The following is a 21,557-nucleotide window of genomic DNA, read 5'->3' as shown; positions in this document are numbered from 1 at the left end:
AAATATGTGAGGGTTAGACATCTGTGATTATGAAGTCCATGTTCTCTGTTGTGTTAAAACATGCTGTGGTAAAAAGCAACATTAAATTAAAGATTCAGTGTATTGTTGATATGTATTATTTGTTGCCTTTCTTCTGTGCATAACAAATTATAATAATTGTGATCTGGAAAAGATTATACAAATTGTTTGATTTAAAATACAGTATTTCATGAATTTATAAGAAGATTAGAATACCATCAATGCTTAACAGCCTCCAAGCATAAATGTTATAAACCCCTTCCTGAATCAGTTTGCGTGTAAAACGTCTGTTCTCTCAATGCTAGGAAACGGTACAGATTTTATATCAATACAATTTGTCTGGTTTGAATTATATTTTAAACAGAGTAATTATGTACTTGCATTTGAAATCCAATAATTTGTAAAGGAACTAACTGTGTTTAAACAGACTTCTGAATACCAAATGTTATCTTGATAACCAGTACCTCATCTGGTGAAACCCGGCCAGCTATTTTTACAATGTCTAATACCATTAGTGTTTCAATTCGTATTTGTCTGGTTTGCTCACATGTTTTTTGTTCATTGCTTCCTGCTTTTTGCACAACATGCTTATGCAGGCCATCATTCCCCCAATCAAACCATAAAGGTCAGTTTGGCCTCAACTGTAACAGGCAAGAGCTATGCACTCAGACTCTGTCATGATCCATGTCTCTGTCTGACCAGAAGGTCAGACAGAGTTCAGATATCTTTTGTGGTCTACTTATCTTGAAAGGAGCTCTAGTGGTCCTCAAGCCATCTTACCACAGGACAAAAATGCTGTCAGAGGAAATCATGTCATACTTCAAGCGTTATTTGGCACTTGAGTGGGCTTTTAGAGAAGTAGTGACATATATTTCTCACATTGTGGTGTTAAACATATGCCACCAGAATCCACAACAGCACAATCTGCCTACTGGATAATGTATTACATCATTTGTGTCTGGGAATAATTAATTTTCTTTAATGCTGAGTGAAGTAAATCAACTTTGCCCTAAGCATCATGATGTTGTGAATCATAACACATATTCTGGGATACAGATGATTGGATGATGCGTTTTTATTACATTTTGGCAAATGAAAACATAAATTCGGAAAAAAAGTTTAATCTCAACTACATTTATGGCATCCAGTTTATAAGGACAAAGACAAATAAACAAATGGATAATTCAAATTGTAGTAAGTGTCGAATGGAAACAAATGAAAGTTTTATTTTGCATCACATTTGTATTGAAATTGCACAGTGTATTTAATTACAAATAATAAATAATTCTCCAGTGCAATTGTATGTGACCTTTGCATTTGTCAAATAATCAAAGATAATATTCTTTCACATTATAGTGTTTTTTAATAAAGAGCTGGTGACAAACTCGATAAACTTTTACATTGGCCACGGTGTGTCTGTGCCTTAGGTTCTTAGGGTTTGAAAGTGCAGAAAATTTAAATGTATACATTTACAAGACATTTTATTATTTGAATATAAATGTTACATTGTACATGTCCAAAAATAATCTTTAAACATAAAACAGGGTAGCTATTGATACAACTGCGAAGAACAAAAGAGGGTAGATGAGTGTTATTACTGCTCTACAAAAATTGAGTTCTTAACATGTCAAAATCAACAGATTACACTTACACAAGGTTTATCAGCATGCTGCTAAGAACTGACACATGGGAAAGGGTTCATAAGAGTATTTAGAGTGTGAAAATCAATTTTCTTAGGGTTGAACAAAGACAAGTCTCACTCGATATTATCCACATTCTCCCAGTAATCTGACCCACAAAAAAACACCAAGCAAACATGTACTGCAGTTGTGTACATGAATGTGCAAAATCAAACCATACATCTATGCAGCATGAGGAAATTCAATAAATCATTCCCATAAATAATTTGCTGAAATTAATTTACCCCTCTAAGAGCTTGATTATAGATCATCTAAATCCATGACTTTAATCTGGCTTGACCAGTACAGCATGAGTGAAACACAGTCAGCCAGCTGTGGAAGTGTCTTGTCTGTCCCTTTTGCATTGGTGTGTCTTATTAGTCTTGACAGTCTGTCCCCTCCAGGTGGTCTGGGATAGGCAGTCCAGTTAGGACCGTTAAACACTTGTTCCAGACATTAAACACCGGGCAGACGGGCTGGGCAAAGGCAATGTCGAAAGTGTATAGGTGCTGTGACCCCACGGCGTCATAGAAGGACAGCAAGCCGGCGTCGTAGTCCAGTAACACCCCCACACGCCGCAAGTGAGGGGAGGGCTCGATGGGCATCTCCTTGCTGTTGTGGCGAACCACCCAGGAGTTGTTACAGCGAGACAGTACCCAGGTGGCTGAGTTCTTACCCACCCACTCGTGTTTAGGTGCCGACTTGTAAGCGATGCCCACAGCAAACCTGGTCGAGATCAGGGAGAGCAGTTGTAGATCTTGTCACACACCGGTTGAGTATTGAGAATGTTCACGTACTGATAGGGATATGTTTTAATATGTGTTCGTACACAAAACAAGCTGGATGCCCTTACCATGTGCTGCCTCCTATCAGGGCCTCCCAGTAGTGGCGGCCGCTGTCGATGAACACGTTGGCTGTGACACCGTAGCTGCCCTGGCTAGTGAAGCGGTCTTGGGTGTGGCTCTTCTTGGATGAAGTCTCATCTCTTTCCACGGTCAGGTTGTCATGGGATACCTTCAGCTTCCTGTGAGCAGATTTGGGGTCCAGCTTGAAGGGCTGGCCTGTGAAGAGGCAACGATGAGAGGAAATCATGGTAAACAATTGAATGAAAGATGCAGGATAGTCGATTTACGCTAAGGTGTTTGGACATGCAGGTAGACGTACTGTTGGTCTTGAGCTTCCCAGGATCACTGCTGCGGCTTCCTGCTTGATTGATGGCCTTGACGATGAAGATGTACTTGGTGCCACACTGGAGCCCATGCACAGTGTAGTGGTTTTGTTTGATGTTGGGAACTATCATCCAACTATCGGCCGAGTTACACAAACCTAGACAATGAATAGTCACATCCATGACGTTAAAGTCAAAGACCTCCATGTACCTACATCAGCAGTCCTATGTATCCATCAATATATTACAAAACACAGTATTGTTGCAATGTTAAGATATAAGGACATCCTTGGCTCAGCTTTTCAAAACAGTGGCACATTACACATGGATAAACCTCCCAAAGCTGTTATATCTGTGAGAATGCATGACCCATCACAGACAATTTGCACTGCATATCCTGTGTAGTATGCTTGTCCATTGGGGTGGAAGACGGACATGAATGAGCATGCTCTGGCAGTGCTACAGGGGTCTACCATTAACAGCAGTAGAACAGGACTATCCAGTCTATCATCTGGAGTGGAATCTACTGTGACTGAATCTATATACTCTGACCTAGATTACCCGGTGTCAGAGAAACACGGGTAAATTCCAATACCTCATTATCTAAGACTCTATAGAAGATCATCTATTTACTACAGCTCTTCCCCTCTGGGAAAAAGTTTGATATAATCTAAAGCCCCAGAGCAATTTACAGTAGACGCTACCATTTTTCGACTACCCCCCTCAGAGATACTACTTTTGAACATTTTACATATTTGTGTAACACAGACACACAGGGAAAGCATTTGGTGTACTTACTGACAACATTGGCTTGCCCGGTGAAGATGGCATATTGCAGTTCATAGGAGACAACACAGAACTCGTCATCTGACGTCCAGTGAACTGTTATGGTGTCATAGGATGCTGTGCATAACTCCTCTCGGATTATGGGTGGATTAGGAGCTGTGACAGACAAATGGAAACATTTCATGACGTCATTGCATGACAATGATCTACAGCTGGGTTAAGAATCACTGGACAATGCTGTGTAACAGATAAGGGAAGCACATAGGAATCCCAACATATTTCCACAGGCAGTAAATGAGCCACACATAACCTTGAGGAGGACCTTTACTCTAACTGAGTGTTTTAAGAGTCTCAGATAAAAGCCACTGCATCTATGCTTGAACCAAAGACACCCCACAGAGTATACTGGAAAAACCAGGACAATCACAAACGATTTCACTTCTCTGGAGATGATGCCCAAACTGCAACTTAAGCTTGAGAGCGGTTTCTCCCCAGGAAGCACTTACTAAAATACTGGAATAAATACAGGAATAAATACAGGAAGCAGATACTAAAATGTAACCACAGCACACGCAATGGAGCTTCTCCAAAGTTAAACTAGGTTATCTATCTGTCTTAAAGAGGGGAAGTTAAACCACCAGGAGAGATGGAAGTTTGATTTGTATCTAATCACTGAATCTCTGATCCCACGAACCTGTGAGGTAATCCAAGCTCTCCAGCATTTTCTTCTCCCTGGTGAAGTCCAGAGCAAACGTATCAAACGTGTCATTCAGGTTGATCTCTGGGATCAGGATCTGAGACGAAGCTGTTGCCATGGACACTCTGAAACACAAGGGGTTATGGCTCATAGAAAATACGACATGCGAAGACAAGCAAAACATAACGATGATGATCATGAGGACTATTATTATTGTAATAACGATGATCATCATTATAATGATCCCAATCATCTTTTTCATCTACATCATTATCATCTTCATCAACAACATCATCATCATCATCACTACCTCTCACAGATGCTCTTGGCGGTCTGGAGGAAGTGGGTGTGGTCTGTCTCCTTGAGGGTGTGGTCAGCCTGCAGGATGAGGGTGGAGGACCTCTCGATGCACTGCTTACAGCTGGCTATCTGCTGGGCTAGTTTACGCACCCGCACAGCCTGTGAGGAAACCAGAAGGCTCATGAAAACAACATACCCTAACGGCCAGCAGAACCAAGACCGATGAAGGACAAAATAAAATGGTCTAAAATTTGAGGAATCTAAAATACAATGTCCTTTGTTATTTTTTTTTACCAGCATTTTATCACTGTTTAATAGGTTTATAAACTAGACTGCAGTGCACCCATTGTTGTATACAGTAAAACGATTGTTTGATGAAAAAGTCCCTAAAGCCGCTGGTTTCCTGCTAACCTGGGCAGTCACCAGGAGCAGAACGACTCGGAGATAAACATTCAGGATGGCATGTGGAATGTCTGCTCTATACACAACCTCCCCATAAAGTCACCATGGTAACCCGACCCTCGTATCCTGCCCTGGGGGAGGTGGGCCAGGCCCCGGAGCCCAGTGGCAGAGAGCAGCCTCCTACTCTGACACGAGGCACGGGGCGAGGAAGGAAGCGGTGCTCCTCAGAGGGGGGATCACAGGAAACAGGGCTGATCTTACTTTGACATCCAACATGACACCGCATGCCACAGCCAGCCCTCAGAGTCCTCTCTAATGACATCTTACAGTGTGGGGCAAAGGAACGGGAACTACTTGAGTGGCCGAGTGGATTGGTGTGCACGCTGTGCCAACGCTCGTCCATTACTGTCAGTTACTGTAGCAGGAGACACATTGCACAGCCACACAGCACAAAACAAAAACCTTCTAAACCCACTGTTAGATCTGTCGCTTGTTTTGCGGCGGCACACTCGGATTGTCTGGAACGCGCACTCCCGTGCCAATTAAATCATGCACCACAACAACGAAGCCCACTCTGTGTTTACATTCGTCCCCTGAGGCGTGCTGTCGAGTCCCGGAGAACCATGGAAAAGGAGGACCCATTGTGTATGTTGTGAAGGTCCCCAGCCTCCCCAGCCCCCAGGGCAGACAGAGTCTCAGCAGGCTTGCTCCCTAGGGCCCGACAGCCTGACCCATCTGCCCCCTTCACTGATCATCAAAGCTCTCTAATGCAATGGAATTATTCAGAGACTACTTAAAAACACACTTAAACCCCGGGCTGAAAATAACTATTCCCAGCACAAACAGTAGACAATTGGGATTAGAGTGTCGTGAGACAGGATTTGAGGTGTAAAGCTACTAAAGAGTGTGGGAGATCATAACCATTTTTAAGAGCCATTGTACATTAAGAACACAATTTTCCATAGTGTCTCTGCCTGATTACAATACTGTATTTTAAATGTGGAATAACAACGTGTGTATACATACATACATAAAAATAAAGAAATGACACAAAGATTCTAACGTAAATGAATGAATAGGAAGACAACATTTTTATGTCTCAACACTAAGACATTTCCAGACCTTTCCCTCCTTGATCTTGGTGCCTATGATCTGTCTCCTCTGCTGTATGATGTCAATCAGCTGGTCACACTCCTCCAGTAGCTTGTTCTCCTGCCGCGAGGCATTAACCTGGGGAAACCATGGAGACAGGGTCATCTGAAGGCCTCTTAAAACTCAAGGACTGATTACACTTTATAGTGCTGATTGATTACACCCTAAACAATGTCAAAAGAGAGATGGAGCACACAGAACACATCTTCATGACCCAGATGAAACAACAACTCCCTCTCACAGAAGCCAGACGCAAGCCTCAGGTTAGAGACAGATGAGCGAGTGGAATAAAGCCGCTCGACTTCCCAACTCAGTCACAGCTGTGTCATTGTGTTTCATCTCCGTGGTAACATTGGGCTTCAGGCCCATGCATGGCATGTTCTACAACACTGCACAGTTCCCTGGCACAGAAAGTTCAATGAACTTCCATGTTGTGTGCCCAACAATTGCCAGTAATATAATATAGTAAATGTGTTTTTGAAAATAGTTTAAAAGATATTTGCACAATAAGATAAATGTGGTGGTCAGCGAGACTCCAATGTGCCTCATTATCATAGTACACTCAGCATGTAAAGTTTACTTTTGTATTTGAGCCTGCTCATAGATTTACAAAGTATTGCTTATAACAGCTAGTAGTAACTCTTACAGAGTTAAATACAAATGATTTTAGCGAAGGTTTAGCTATATTTCAGCTGTTACAACCCCCCCAGTATTACTGCATCCAGGACAGGTCAGGACCAACATATAATCACCTGAAATGGTGCCCACTACACCTTATCAGAAACAGAGGTACTACCAAACCATAAGTCATGAAACAATGGGACGGTGAGGGGTGCCAAAGTCTGAGCCTGTGTGGGTAAACATCCTCACCTCCACATGCTGGCAGGTCTGGATCAGCTTGCCCATCAGGGTTTCCAGCTCATTGTTCCTCTTGATCAGATTGCTGAGGTTAGTATCCAGTGCTTGCTGTGAAAAAGAAACAAGGCCAATGCATGAGCAACACAGAAGGATTACCTTTAAAGTACATCCATGTCCAGCATTAAACAGTTGAATAACTCTTGAAGAATCTGGTAGAAAAGCAACACAACCATGTTGTGACCAGTGAAGGAGGGCGAGGAACTAACGGGCACTCCTGTCATCGCGTCAGGCTTCTCCCATTTGGTCCCTAATCAGTAGATAATCTCTGAGCACCCGTCTGTGCCAAAACTCTCATCCTGTTGCTTGCCTGCCTGCCTGCCTGTCTGCCATCTTTTCTGGAAGTCTGCTTGCCTGACTGCCTGCCTGCCTGCCTGACCGCTGAGCTCACAAAGCTGATGAAAGCGGAGGGACCCAGCCCAGCATCTGCCAGAGATTTGGGTAACTAAACCGTACATTAATCATCCACCCATGAGTCAGATGAAAACCTCCTATGTTTGTGAAATATCAGAGCTGTATGTATTTGGCTCTGCTTGACACTACTGTACCTGCTAGGACCTCAAGGATTATTGCACTGTTGTCAAAGCGTCGATCCTGTGAATGAACAGAATTAAGGAGGATTGTTGTCTGAGAGGATTGCATGTTAATGGTATATAATCCTGGATGCACTTCTGTCATTGTATTGAATGAGAGTTCAGTCTACAGATCAAATCATATCCTACTAGATTAACGTTCAGAGATTTGCAAAGATCTGTAGAAAGAACATGTCATATTTACACTGCTGAAACTGAATTCAATGAGAAACGTAAATACGACCAGTGCCTTGTGGTTTATTTTACGTACTCATGCAATGTGAATCCATTTGACCTCCGTGTCACAAAGCAACTGTTTGGATCTATATGTTGAAGATGGGAACACACACACAGGTAATCTCTTGTACGAGGTCTAAAACCACTGGGAAACCAGTGGCAGGGAAAGCTTTTTAGGACGAGTGTTGCAACACCTATGAATCAGAGTGTACAGAAGTAGGAGGGTTTTATTACACTGCTCTCACGTGCATGGTTTATTTATCATCCAATGGGAGGAGATAAAAGCCATAAGATAAGACTATGTAGAGAGTGCAGGATGGACAAGGACCAGTCTAACAGCTACTGTACTGTTAGTCCAACTCAAAAAGAATGGCCCACTCCTTCAGCTAAAAGCTGAACAATGTGACAATCCAGTTCATAGAATATCATTTACTGATTAGGAAAATCTAATTTTCCAAGAAAGTTAACGATATCAGGATCACATGTACAAAATGGTTTGAATGAATCAAATGCACTGTAGTATGAAAATAGATTAGAGAGATGCATTAATAACATTTCTGTTCTGAATGCCAAACCATGTTTCATGGCAGTGGGGCCTCTATGATTTTCTGCATAAAGAGGTTTGTTGGCCAGATGAATTGACGTGCCAGTTTGCCTTTCAAATAACTCCAGGCCCCCCTAGGAGGTGATTCATCCTGCGCCATTCATCTCAGAGGGTGTTAGCCCAGGCTGTGAAACCTCACTGGCAAAGAAACAGCATGTTAACAGAAGATAGACATTACCTTCTCTGCCAACCAATTTGATTGATTCAAGTTTCCTCTATTCAGCTAGGGAGCATTTTGTTTTCTGAATGATGAAGCAGTTTGATTAATCCAATGTCTGTTCGTGTAAGACAGTTTTTTTCCGCCATCAAAGCAAACACTAGTACAATTTTGACGGTGGAGCTGGAGGTGGAAGGACAGTTTCCAAACATGACCGGTGTTCTGACCTGTCAGGTGTTTGTCAGGAAGGAAGAGAGACTGAACAAGCCAAAGGTGTAGGACCAAAAGCACTTCCCATCCAGAGGAAGCAGCTATTCCTTCCTCTCATCAGTTTTGGATTACTTTTGAAAAAAAAGAACTCCATCCCCGTGAGCTGTCTAAAGAGGACAGGAGGAGCACTTATTAACTACAGCAACAACATACAGGCAAGGATTTCACATATCTGCTTTGGTTTGGGCATTTGGACAAAACACACATCTATTTTTCTCTCTCACTCTCTTCCCCTCTCGCTTTCTCTCCCCCCCCCGTATATTTCTCCACACATGTTAATAAATTAGTTCCACCATTAAATATGAATCCCAAAAGATTCCTACATAAGTAGTTGTGTGACTTAGACTAATGGTCGCACTTGACAGGGATAACAATCCGTATAGTCTTGTCTAAACTTTCAGATGTGGAAAGCAAGATATTGGGTGTGCTAAACACAATTTCCATGGCAAAAATATCTTAGTTTTACTTTTGGACATGAAATCATCATTTATTAAAATGGGCTATTTTGTGCTTCGGCGGTTTTTGCATATTTCATAGCCACAAAGATAAAGTCGGGTAACTTCTATTTAAGTGCATTTATAATTTGCATGGATGCCTGACATCATTGTTGTACTTTACTTGTTCAGGGTAACTAAAATCAGGACCCAAAGCAGTCAAAATTGTAGTTGTGCAATGTAAATAAACCCCATGACCAGTCTGAGCTCCTTTTATGTCACAATCTGGGACACTGTCATGTTTGTATATTTTTGGGCCAAAGTCATGAAACAAACACAACCCAGCAAAAAGTAATCAGACATATAAAAAGATGATTTCTGTAGTCTTTAATCTTAAAGCATCACGATAATCTTCATTTTCAAACAATTTGATTTGTCTGTATTGAAGAATGTAGCTCTGAGAACAATTGTAATTGCCAGAAACAGCTGATAAAATGTACTTAAAGTACAAAAAGGTCACCATGTTAACCAATAAGTGTTCTTCTGTTATTTTCAGAGGGAACTACAAGATGAGACACAAGGCTACAAACATTAAACGTTATCTGAGCTCCCTCGGAAAAAATAACAATGCAGATTTACTCCAAGTGTTACTTCAAGTAAATCTGACCCTGCTTGTGGAATCAAAGGAATGCAGTAGATTTCACCTGGTCTGCTTCCTCCTGATCTCTCTCCTCACTCAGATAGCGGCCTGGAGACCTCTGCACAGTGACAGCATGACCAAACAAAGGAGACACTGGTTAAGGCTGACGCTCTGACCTACTGTATATCGCCACAGTACTGCAGTCTTATATGGCTGCTTCTCAGTATCACTGTGACCAAGAATTTGCCGGTAGCTAAAATGGCATTCTTTTTTGTGGTGGTGATGGGGGGGGGGGGGGGGTAAGGAGGGTGAAGAGCCAAGCAAAAATGCTCTTTCGGGTGTCAAGTAAAAACCCATTCAGTGTCATGCATGAAAGGAGGAATTTTTTAAGATGGGAAAGGGCTTAGAATTGAACGGTATATAAATGCCATGCAAGTGAATGCCATGGGATTCCCAAAAACCTCACAGATGAACTTGTTTATGTAAATTCTTATGTCGATTCAAACTGTACTAAATACATTTACCTAAAGTGGACTAAAGTTAATTAAAGGATTTAAATCCATTAACATCTACATTTTGCAGTGTTAAAACAAACACAGATGCTACATATTAAACACACTAGAGTACACATGAAAAAACATATTCTCTGCTCTTTACTGATTCTAGCAACCATTGGTTTTGAGCCAAACCATTTAATATTGGTAAATCTCAGTTCACCATTTCAAGCGTAAAAATTTGAAAAAGTCCCACTGTATACTTTGTCACCAGATGTAAAAAGCTATTTCCATGTGAAAGGCTGAAAATAATAGCCATCTGCACGGTTGCCTTGTACTACTCCATTAATCGCTCATAGGAGGTTTCTGGAGCCATGATAGAGTCCCATGGCGTGTGTTGGCAAAATACTGACCCACAAAGCCCGAATCTCACTGCTTTGACAGCAGCTCATTCAAGGGTAAAGTGGAAGGAATGCGTGGCCACCTTTTTGTGTGTCCCAGCTAGCAGTGTACTCTTGTGCTGCCTTATTAATGTGGACCCATGGAGGGAAAGTGGGTAGTTCTACTTAACCTGAAACCCTGGAGGCAATCTCTTTTATTGCTTGTAATTGTGCAGTAAATGTTACATTTAAGCCCCTCAAAAGAAAGAGGGTCATGGTGTGTGATTGCTCGTTGTTTTTAACAGCTTTTGCTCTTTGAAATGTTATTCACAGACATCACATGAGGTTAATACCGATACAGCTCTTTAAAATCAGACTTGGGAATTCCATTTGTCATTTCTCCCACTAATACTGTGAGTGCTTTCTTTTGAAGTCGAGAGTATTACTTTGTGTCATGGCGGGTCGGTTCTACTGTGTATTTAGCGTGACTTCTGTTTTATCCACCATTCTGTCCCAAACTAAATTCATAGTGTATCCACCAATATCTGTGTTGGATCACATTGTACCAGCAATGGTTTCGAATAGAATTCACATCATCAACTCAATGCTGACACACACACAAATAATCACACAGATGAGTATCTAAAAAATCTCACAAATGTCTTTGTAAATAAATAAAAGATACAGTAGAAACTGTTTCTTTTCAATGTATGTACTTCAATATTTTAATTTAAGGTGTCATTTCTTTCAGAGGGTTTGTGGACATGAAAAGCAAATGCTATCGAGTGAATATTTTGTCATTTCATTACGTGTAGGTAGATACCCTTTCAACACAATGAAACCAGAATGGTCAAATATTGAAAATACTCAATATTTGGTTCTTTATAACTGGACATGCAGTTTGATCGGAGGCTACAAAACCAGTATTAGATTGTATTCAACCCTAGCTCCCCAAGCCGTCCTGTCTGAGTGGACTGTCTTACCTTCAGCTTTTCGTAGCGGTCACTGAGGGCTGCTACTTGGTGGTCCCGGTGGCGTCCCACCAGCTTGCACAAGGCACAGATCAACTGTTCGTCTGTCACACAGTACATGTTGACCTTCTCGTCTTGGTGCTCCAGACACATGAGTCCCCTGACGTGAGAGTCTGGCAGGGGCTCGATCAGACGGTGGCCCGTGAAGGGCTTCTTGTTTGGGTGGGTGGCCTTCAGGCACTCTTCACAGTAAGACACCTCGCAGGTGACGCACGTCTTCACGGCGTCCTGGGGAGGGTCCTGCTCGCAGAACTGGCACTGGACCCGGTCGCCGGGCGAGGTCATGGCTGGGCCGTGGTCCGGGGCGACTCGCTGGCGCCTCGTCTCGCTGGGGGAGTTGGGTCCGCTGAGCGAGGCCTTGTGGTAACGGTCGATGATGTTCTGCAATGTGACGTTGCGCTTCAGTCCCTCTAGGCCCCTCTGGTTGAGGGTGATGACATAGCGACAGGTCGGACACTGGAAGGCGTGGATGGACTGAACAGGCTCGTTGGGTGTGCAGTGGGAGACTAGGATGCGATGAGCGCAGTTAAAACACAGGCTGTGTGCGCAGGGCAAGAGCAGCGGGTCCTCAAAGAGCTCCAGACAGATTGGGCAGGTCAACTCAGACTCCAATGTTTCCATTTTCACGCAAAACAAAGCGGTGCGGTCAGCGAAATCCAGGGAAGCTGATCAGCTATCTGTCAAGACAGAATACAATTCAATTAGTGGAAGAAAGAAAGAGAGAGCGATAGAGAGAGACAAGAGGGGGGGGAAATAAATATAGAAAATAACTATCTCAGAGCAGAAATCATTAAGTAACATTGCCAAATTCCTGATCTTAAAGAAACTCAAGTTTATAAGTGTACGGGTGCCACACATTATGCTGTATATTTGTGCAGTTCATGTTTCTTGCATGCATAAAGAGTAGCAACAAACTTAAAGTAAAATCCACAAACATTGGATGCATTCTGATTTGAAAGATTCATAAGATACTAATCTGAAAGTGTTTTTGGTCAAAGTAAAGTACAAAGGCACTGTATTTTCATGTCATGCCAACTCAAATAATACATCACAATTTCATTACCCAAATCTGTTCCTATTTTAGAAATCTAACGAATTGGTAAAAACAAACAGATATCCCTAAATTTTTTATGTAAGAGCTTTGTGTTGTTTGGATGATATAACCCCGTGCAGGAATTACTCATTTCAGTGGACATACTGTACAAGAATAGCTCGGCCCATTTGTGCATCTAACCTTGTGTGTGTGTCTGTCTCCCATAGGGTGCAGTGCGGTAGGCTGGCCAGCAGTAGGCCACTGAGGCCACAACGACAGCTCAGTGGAGCAGAAGTCTGTAGCCATGGCTGCTCACGGCTGGGTCCACACACTGGGGTTGACACTGTGCCTTTGTTAAACGCCACTCAGACACACCAGCTGTGCCCGCTATGCCTCCCTGTGTGAACCCTCTACCTATACCTCATTACGTGTGAAAGAAGGCAAAATCTCATTAGCAAGACCAGCCGGGTACAAGTGGTCTTTGAAGTTGTAAGGATACAGCAATTACCCTCTGTCCACAGGCCCGCCTCTGTTCTCTCTATTCTATTCAAATCCACTGGGGCTCACGTCTAGTCTACTGTACAAGCAGAGACAAGAGACAATTGTAGCACTTGTCTCCCGTGTCTGTAGTGAGAAGAACATGCATCTGTGTGGCTCTTTGTTACGCCTCCATTGTTGGTTTGTGTACACAGAGCCAAGTCCAGGTGTCTTTATGGGTGTTCTTCAAGGCAGACAAAGAAGTTCTCTTTTCATCAAGTTTTAAATAAAAGTGTAAAGTTTGCATTCAAAAAAAAGATTCTTAACGTCAAGCAGTCAGAATAAACGTCGACTTGAAAAGTTAAACAGTGACTGATGCATGCATGCCGTTCTCCAGAGAATAGGCCGGTACGTCATTTAACTAGCTCGTAAACTGTTGTTATTGGAGTATCAGTGACCACATTTATACACTACTGTACCACTATCCTGATGTCACACCCTTATCTGTCGTCAAATGTTTTACAAACAATTCAGAACTCTATTTGCACAGAGTTCCGCAACCCTCCTTGGTTTACGAACTCTAGTTCGAACTTCCAAGAGTGCATCATTACACCAGGTGAATTATTCAAGCTCTCTTTCAACAAACAGTAACAGTGGATTAATAATTTAATACTCAACCAAGGCTAAGAGCTTTTGTTGAGTAGTGGAATGCAAAGGTAGCAGGCTACATAGACAGATCACCTCGCCATGATGCCATTCTACAGAGTTACTGTCAAAGAATCCCAGAGTCACACGAAACCTGTAAAATCACACTGTGGCACACAGCCAGATGTGTCCACAGCACCTTCCAATGCAGTACACTACACACTTCCCAGAGCTATTCCATTCATACGCAGTTTACATTACCCACCGATGGATCTCGCCCCGGATTGCACAGGACAGACATGTCGGTCGAGTGGGAACTTCTGACCCAAATCATGAAAGTAGATTTAGGGGAAAGCCTTAAACGGGCCGACGGTGTGTGGACACGGGGATCCAGATGGCACGAGTCTCCATAACCCAGTAATCCTGCAGTGGGGCTGTCATTAACCAGGAGACGGAGCAAGAGGTAGCAAGCACAACAGGAAAAGCTGCCCGACAATTCCAGGAAAGCCAACTCCACCTCCAGCAGGAGAGCCAGCCAGCACTGGAAGTACAGGCAGAGAGAGAGAGAGAGAGAGACAGAGAGCAACAGAGAGAAAAAAGAGTGTGAGAGAGGGAGGATAGGTCAGAGGGAGAGAGAGGGGGAGAGAGAGGGAGGGAGGGGAGAGAGACAGGGAGAGGGAGAGAGCTGACAGAAGAAGTGAGAGAGAAACAGCCAGGATGTAAGCGCAGAATGAGCCCTGTAGAGCCCTCGGCCCACTGTTTCTGTCGCCCTCACAGGCAGGTCAGTGTCCTCTCTGGCCTGCTCGTTCAGCGTGAACTGACGGGGAGAGCGTCGGGATCCGTTTCCCCCCTGCGAACCTCCCTCTGCCTCTCCAGCGGCACAATGCTGCCCTGTGTGGCGGAACTTTTCTTGGCTCTGTCACCAGGGATTAAAAAAGAGAATGGCTGACGACGCACGCGGGAGCGCAGAGGTTACAGGAGCCCGGCCTGCAGCGGGATTCATTCTAGAATATGGGACGGGCATCTCTGATTCCATTCGCTTTGCTCCCAAACAACAAGCTGACCTGGAACGTGCAGATTACATCACAAGCTATTGTCTAACCGTCTATACCTCTCTGTCTCTCTCTCTCTGCCTCTCGCTTTCCCACTCTGCCCCTCTCGTCTTTCACAAATGCCTCTATGAGCCAGGCCAGAGGAAAGTGTTTACGAATCCACCACACCGGTACAAGCCTAAGGTCTATCGAAAACCATTCATATAAACTTTATGTCAGCAAAACAGAGTGTACAAGAGAGCTGATAGTGAGACCTGTACAAGAGATCTGTTACATGAACACTTTAACATCAGTCAGTTGGAGTGTGGATCTTTTAGGTGGTGTAGGGGGAGGGGGGGGGGGCATCTGCTTCCCATGTGCCCTTCAATAACAACTATACCCTACTGGGCTGCGCTTGAATCGCCCTATCAATCAAACGAGCCGTCATGTTGGATCTTCTCTGACGGACAAATTCCTACTGTTGCTATAAAAGACACGCCTCAGCAGCGGGTACGAGCCGAGCGATGTCAAAGACGGGGGTGATGGGACAGTGAATGACATGCCCAGTGCTTCCTCTAAAGCCTCAAGCAGGGAAGGAATGCCAGCTGTAATGTCGGGAGTCTCGGAAGAGAGAGAGAAAGAGAGAGAGAGAGAGAGAGAGAGAGAGAGAGAGAGAGAGAGAGAGAGACAGAGAGAGAGAAAGAGACAGAGACAGAGAGAGAGAGAGAGAGAGAGAGAGAGAGAGAGAGAGAGAGAGAAAGAGAGAGAGAGAGAGGGGTGCTCCTTGGGACTTGAACCACAAGGTTCCTAATGGACAAACAGACCAACAGCCCAGGCATTTCAAGCCCTAGCCACCAGCTGTAGACATTAATGCTGTTCTTGGCTTCACCTCAGAACACAGGACTCCAAATCGACAGACGAGATCCAGTCGTGCATGAGCAACTCTACTTAATGCAGAGCATACAATAGTCCTTTTTTCCCCTGACTTCTACGGTAGCTATCTAGTGCCAACATTTGAAGGTGAAGTGAAGAGAACCAGGATAATGAGATCAAATAGTGTGACATTGGGTGAATCCAGAATATCCATGTTCAATAGGCCTATTTACAGTTTGGTATTGAGTTGAAGCACTTCATGAAGCAGAATATCCACGTCCCGTTTTGCAGGCCGATGTACTTGCATGGCCCATGCAATGATCGTGTCACTGTGACTATCGGACATCGATTGATCATGCATGTGTTGTGGAGCATGATCAGCTGTCCACGGAACCTGAAGGTCCCTGCCTGCCCACTGACAACTATGGAAAAAGTCCATGTGAAATGTGACCTTAACAATGGGGCTTAGATAAGCTGTGCAGCCTGCTAAAGCTTGGCAGTACACAAACAATCAATATGGCTGTGCATCACCGTCGTGAGTGCCCATAAAGCTTCGGTCATAGCAAAGGGATTCTGAATACCCTTTAAACCTCAGATGCCAGTGGAGCCTGATTAAGTAGAGATAAGCTTCTAAATACTCCACTTTGGAGAAGGGGGTGTTAACTGCTAACTGACAGGCGTGGCACTGTGTTAGCACTGAACTGAGAAAGCACAAGAACAATAAACAAAACGAGGAGTCAGCACTGACAGGTTTTTCCAGAGCGGGGTTAGGTGCAACGGCTCCACACAGGCACTTAACAATGAGGTGATTGAAAGTGACACCGCAAACGATGATATTATTTGTTGTTAATAATATTAATAACAACAACATTGGCATCGAATTTAATAAGCGTTGCAGTCATCAATCTGGGATGAAAAAGGGCCTATTTGCCCAGAAAGAGGATTTCCTGTTCAAGCACTTTCTAATCTCCTCGGTTGCAGTGTTCTATCATTCCTAATGATGGCCGGCATCCACGTTTTCATCATTAGAGAGAAGGGGAGAGACAGTTTGCTCTTTTCCCTTTCCTTGGGGCAGATACCTAACATGTTTATCTGTAATCCTGTCTTGCCGGCGTATCTGTGACCAATCCGAGGCCTCGCTGTGCTCTGTAAAGCAGCCGGCTCAGTGCCGCGGCCCACTCAGGCCTAATGTGATTTACAGCTGTGGCGTGAGGCAGATGATTAGACAGGCTGTAATCTGCCAGATCTGCACCCGGATAGATCACTCTGTGATTATCAGCAGGGGCCAATGCTGACCCACATTCACACAAATAGGAATTTGGAATTTGAAATGAGAAAAGAAACTGCTTTCTGAGAGATACAGAGAATAAACACAAATGTTTGCTTGATGTACCTTTTATGGTCCACACCTGCTTAAGAGGATTATTTGGAGAGAAAAAACCCACCTCCATACTGACTTTTATAGTTAGCTAAACACTGGCTAAGCCACTGCAAATCCATGTTAATGGATAGAACACAGTCACGAAAGATCTGCCTCCAATCCACCCGGCTTATCTAGTATCGATCATGACTGTGTGGAGGGCGTCAAAAGACTGGGCCAAAAATAACTAAACAACGACATGGTGTGTATGCTGCACTTCTTGTCACAGAAATATAAGATTAGAAACTGGAGACATTTATCAGGATAACGTTGGACTGATTCATTGCCAGGTAGACCTCCTTGCCAACTGAAGGGCTTTGAAGAGAGAACCAGTCCTGTGGGCCTGCTGGCTGAGCCTGCCTCTCTGGCCCTTTGGAGGTCATCCTGGTCAGCAATCAGAACCGCCAAAACTCTCCCATTTCCTCTCAGTGGCTTGGCAGGTGGCATCGGCAGGAAAATTGTGTTTTCTTTCCATAACCACATGAAATTGCATTGAATCCCCCTCTCACTCTTACTTCCCCAGCTCCACAGTGTTGCAGACATCGTCACGGTAACAAAGACAGTCGTGCTAGTCTAGTACAGCAGATCATAGTCTTTTTTTCTCACAGGTATTCCACGGTCATTATACTGTCCTCTTCATTTAAGTAGTCTAAACACACAAGACAACATTTAGAGTCATTGTATGTTTGGGAAAGATTCTAAATCACGTAAAAGTTTTGCTGACTTGATTTCTGTTGCTACAGTAAATCTCCACTAGGATCTGAAAACAGCACCAACGTTAGTAATGGACAACGGAACTCAACGCAAACCAGGTCAAAGAGGGACATCTTGTGGCCTATGAGTGAACTGTATGCCAGTGACAGATTGAATTGAAACCTGAACCCGATTTGAAAAGCGATCATGCAAATATTTGTTAAAGGCTGACAGTTAGACTAATCCATGTATCAACATCCGTGTAAAGTCCCCACTGCATAAGGACTACTTGTCCTGACTGTGCCCTTGTTAAAGTTTTTGAACCGTCTTTTCAAAGAAAGTAATGATTCATTAACTCTTACTCTGATCCCCCTTATTTCAATCTCCAAGTGTTCCCATGACAACGGCATATGTGTTTTTACCACACAAGCCTGTGGAGTGCAAAACTCCAACATTCCTGAGATCTGGGAAAAGGCAAGTTACTCATTAATTGCAAAACCCTTGACTCCAACTACAATGTTTCAATTTTTACACTTCTACATAAAGGGCTCAGTCTGATAAGGAACAGACATCGAATGCAGACACATTTTTACCCATAATGCTATGGGAAGAATAGAACACACACAGCCGCCTTTCAGCTTCGCTTTCTTATCTTATCTGAGTGGTTAATGATATTTGGTGGGTCATCAGGGCATAAGAAGATCTCTGGCTGCCATTTCTTCCCAGAAGTGGTTTCACTGTCACTTGGTACAACAAGCTTGACCATATCCGCTGAAAAAATGAGCTTCTTTAGGCAAATATGTTTTTATTGAGATATCATTTAGGAATAGACTAGCCAACTATTATTTTTGGAACATTCCCAAAACATTCACTGTAAAATGTTATACACAGCAGAACTTCATAGATCAATATCGGCATTTCAACTCCATTAAGACTATTTACTCCAGCTGTTCAGAACCAGCCCATGTCAAAGGGGTTCTGTATTGTTCCTGTAGGTCGGGAGTATTTAAACGTTCAACAGTGTCCAAAGAGACAAGACTCGCAGATGTACAAGGAAGTATAGCACACAGCTTCTGCTCAGCTTCAGAAAAACAGTGTAGAAGTGTTGTGTTGCACTCCTCTGTTTAGCATTTGTTCTTGGCTCACACTATCCTTGTTTGACCCATGTCACCTTACTGTAACGCCTCATGTATTTGTTCAAAGGCAATCAACCTTCTGAGAGAAACAAGGCAAAGTGATATCAGCTTTTGAAATGAGCCGTGCCTGGAAGGCTTGAAAACTTGAAAAGGCTTCATGTTCGTGAACACCACCTTGGGTCTCACAGGCACAGTGCCAAGGATTAAGCAATGACTTCTAGAACACTCTCACAGTGACATATGTTACAGAACAATCTGCCTTACCTGCAACATGGTTACATCCATCAACAATAGGAGAGAGATGGCAGTCCCAAGCTTCACAATACTGTCAACCCACAACACAGCCCTACTCCGTTTTGACCTGCATGTGGCTCACCCTTTAGAATGAGTCTCTTCTGGGAGTGTCTGGCCCCCAACCCTGTCCTATCAGCTTGTTGAAACACTGCAGGAAGGTCGCTAACTTTCCAACCCCTCTCTTCTTTCAAATGTGAACTGTAACTATGAAGCCACTGCGGCTGCAAACTGTTGTACTGGCCAATTATATGGAGGGGAGGGCCCACTAAGGGTGGGTGTGTCTGTTGAAGCTGTTGTCAAGCTGGGGCATTGCTGTAATACTGCTATCATTGCTAGCAGTGTACATTACACTAAATACATTCATTATGACGTATAGCATATTCGAACAATACTGTCTATAACTTGAATTAAAAAGGAAGGGTTGATGATAAGCTTCTTTGATTCAAGAGGACAGTGTGAATGCATCGTTTTGTTAGACTGTCATACGTAGCTACACAGCACTTCAGCTGTAATTCGAAACTCATCTACTGTAAAACAATGAATGCAAGGTATGTCACTTTCAATACAGAAACTCAATACAGCGATCCATTTAGCCTTTAGCAATACAGTACAATCAATGATGTCACTATGCATTACTGATGCTGAATGAGATGACTATGACCTATTCAGTTCATTGACCCATTGTTATAAAGCCAAATAAGATTGTATCTTGCAGCTCCCATGACCAGAAAATGAGAACAAGTTCACAAGTTGCAGTATAATTTGGTGTTCTATTTCTGTGGGTTGATTATCATGTGTACTTAGCATGCTACAACAATGGTATAAGCACAATTATCAAAATAAGTAATGTTGTCATAATAAATCAGACAACTGCCTTTAAGATGCCTATCTTTAACTTTTCATTGAGCTTCCCTATTAAAGTATTTATCACAGAGAACACGCCCTTCATTCCATTTGACTATGTTAAGATGTAAACCGACTTAGAAACACACAGGAATGTATTTGTGGTTGAAATAGTTGACTGAGACCGTGTTGAAAGACGTCTCAGTCCGTTGGCATCAGCTCACTTGCCTGTGGTCATGTGGAAAAATGTTGCCTCTCAAAACATCTGCAGCTACATAAGTCTGGCACACTACACTATACACTGATGCCATCACGACGTACAATGTTTGATTGAACCCATACCATGGACATGGGCCCACAGCTGTTTCCAAAGAAGGAGGTTTGAAGCTCATACACGCACCTGAAATAACCTTTAGCAATGACCTCACAGTGATACTGTACTAGTGATTCTGATCTCCCATCCTAAACCCAGTGAGACTACAGCTCAGTATACTGGCAGTAGTACAGTATGATGATCGATTTGGATCAGTAATTACCGCAAACAGAACTCCGCTCCAGGACTCCAGTTGTTTCTCTCTCGTGCTGAACTGAAAGTAATTCAGTTTTCTCTGGGTCTGGAAAGACGAGGCAGAGGATAACAATATCTCTGACAACCAACTGAGGTATTATGAAGACTGGGTGGTTTTATGTCTGGTAGTTTTGGCCTTCAGTGTCTCCCACAAGACTATGACCAGAGACATTTTTGGGTTGTTTGTTTATGGAAAAAAACCTTGGCAGAGAAACCAATCTAACTGCCATCTCATCATAATAAAGGCTTGTATTGTGAAGTGTGTGACAACTGCGAGGCATCTGGTATGGAAACCTGTTTTTGCATAATGGAAGTTCGGTGGAACCTGATTTCATTTGTAAATATTGCACTGATATTGCAGTTCTTTCATTGATGCCACACTCCAGGATCAGTTCCTGAAAGTTCTAATCTTACTGAGGATTCTGCATTATTGGACACCAGCCTATACTGCTTGCAAATATTACTACCATCAATCAATAGATGCAACCATTGACCATCAATCACCTCATTAACAAAACATGCACACAGTGAGTTCTACTTTCAAACCTTGTGTGTATGTCCTGCAGACAATTACATTGATTTTTTGAAAACAGTGCAAAGATTTTGAA

The 21,557-nt window shown here is 43.2% G+C and overlaps 1 protein-coding gene across 6 annotated transcripts in view; it reads right to left on the bottom strand.

The window, feature by feature from the left end:
- Positions 1–1,061: 1,061 nt before the first annotated feature.
- Positions 1,062–21,557, bottom strand: part of LOC124485038 (E3 ubiquitin-protein ligase Midline-1) — a 29,641-nt gene continuing 9,145 nt past the window's right edge. For 3 of the 6 annotated variants that reach the window (XM_047046307.1, XM_047046306.1, XM_047046309.1), the window contains 9 exons: positions 11,889–12,613; positions 7,073–7,168; positions 6,173–6,280; positions 4,659–4,807; positions 4,346–4,473; positions 3,664–3,807; positions 2,862–3,023; positions 2,551–2,758; positions 1,063–2,423 (listed from right to left, as the gene is read on the bottom strand). In XM_047046307.1, the coding sequence (XP_046902263.1) occupies positions 2,075–2,423; positions 2,551–2,758; positions 2,862–3,023; positions 3,664–3,807; positions 4,346–4,473; positions 4,659–4,807; positions 6,173–6,280; positions 7,073–7,168; positions 11,889–12,557 (2,013 nt within the window). In that variant the 5' untranslated portion in view covers positions 12,558–12,613 and the 3' untranslated portion in view covers positions 1,063–2,074. Of the gene's footprint in view, positions 2,424–2,550; positions 2,759–2,861; positions 3,024–3,663; positions 3,808–4,345; positions 4,474–4,658; positions 4,808–6,172; positions 6,281–7,072; positions 7,169–10,095; positions 10,150–11,888; positions 12,614–14,356; positions 14,686–19,508; positions 19,766–21,557 lie in introns of those variants that run through there. The other 3 variants (XM_047046310.1, XM_047046305.1, XM_047046308.1) reach the window with 3 other exon arrangements.

Source organism: Hypomesus transpacificus, chromosome 23 (assembly GCF_021917145.1).
Source record: "Hypomesus transpacificus isolate Combined female chromosome 23, fHypTra1, whole genome shotgun sequence".
Classification (NCBI taxonomy): Eukaryota; Metazoa; Chordata; class Actinopteri; order Osmeriformes; family Osmeridae; genus Hypomesus; species Hypomesus transpacificus.
The sequence above is the reverse complement of the archived record's forward strand: the minus strand, read 5'-3'. Positions and strand labels throughout refer to the sequence as shown.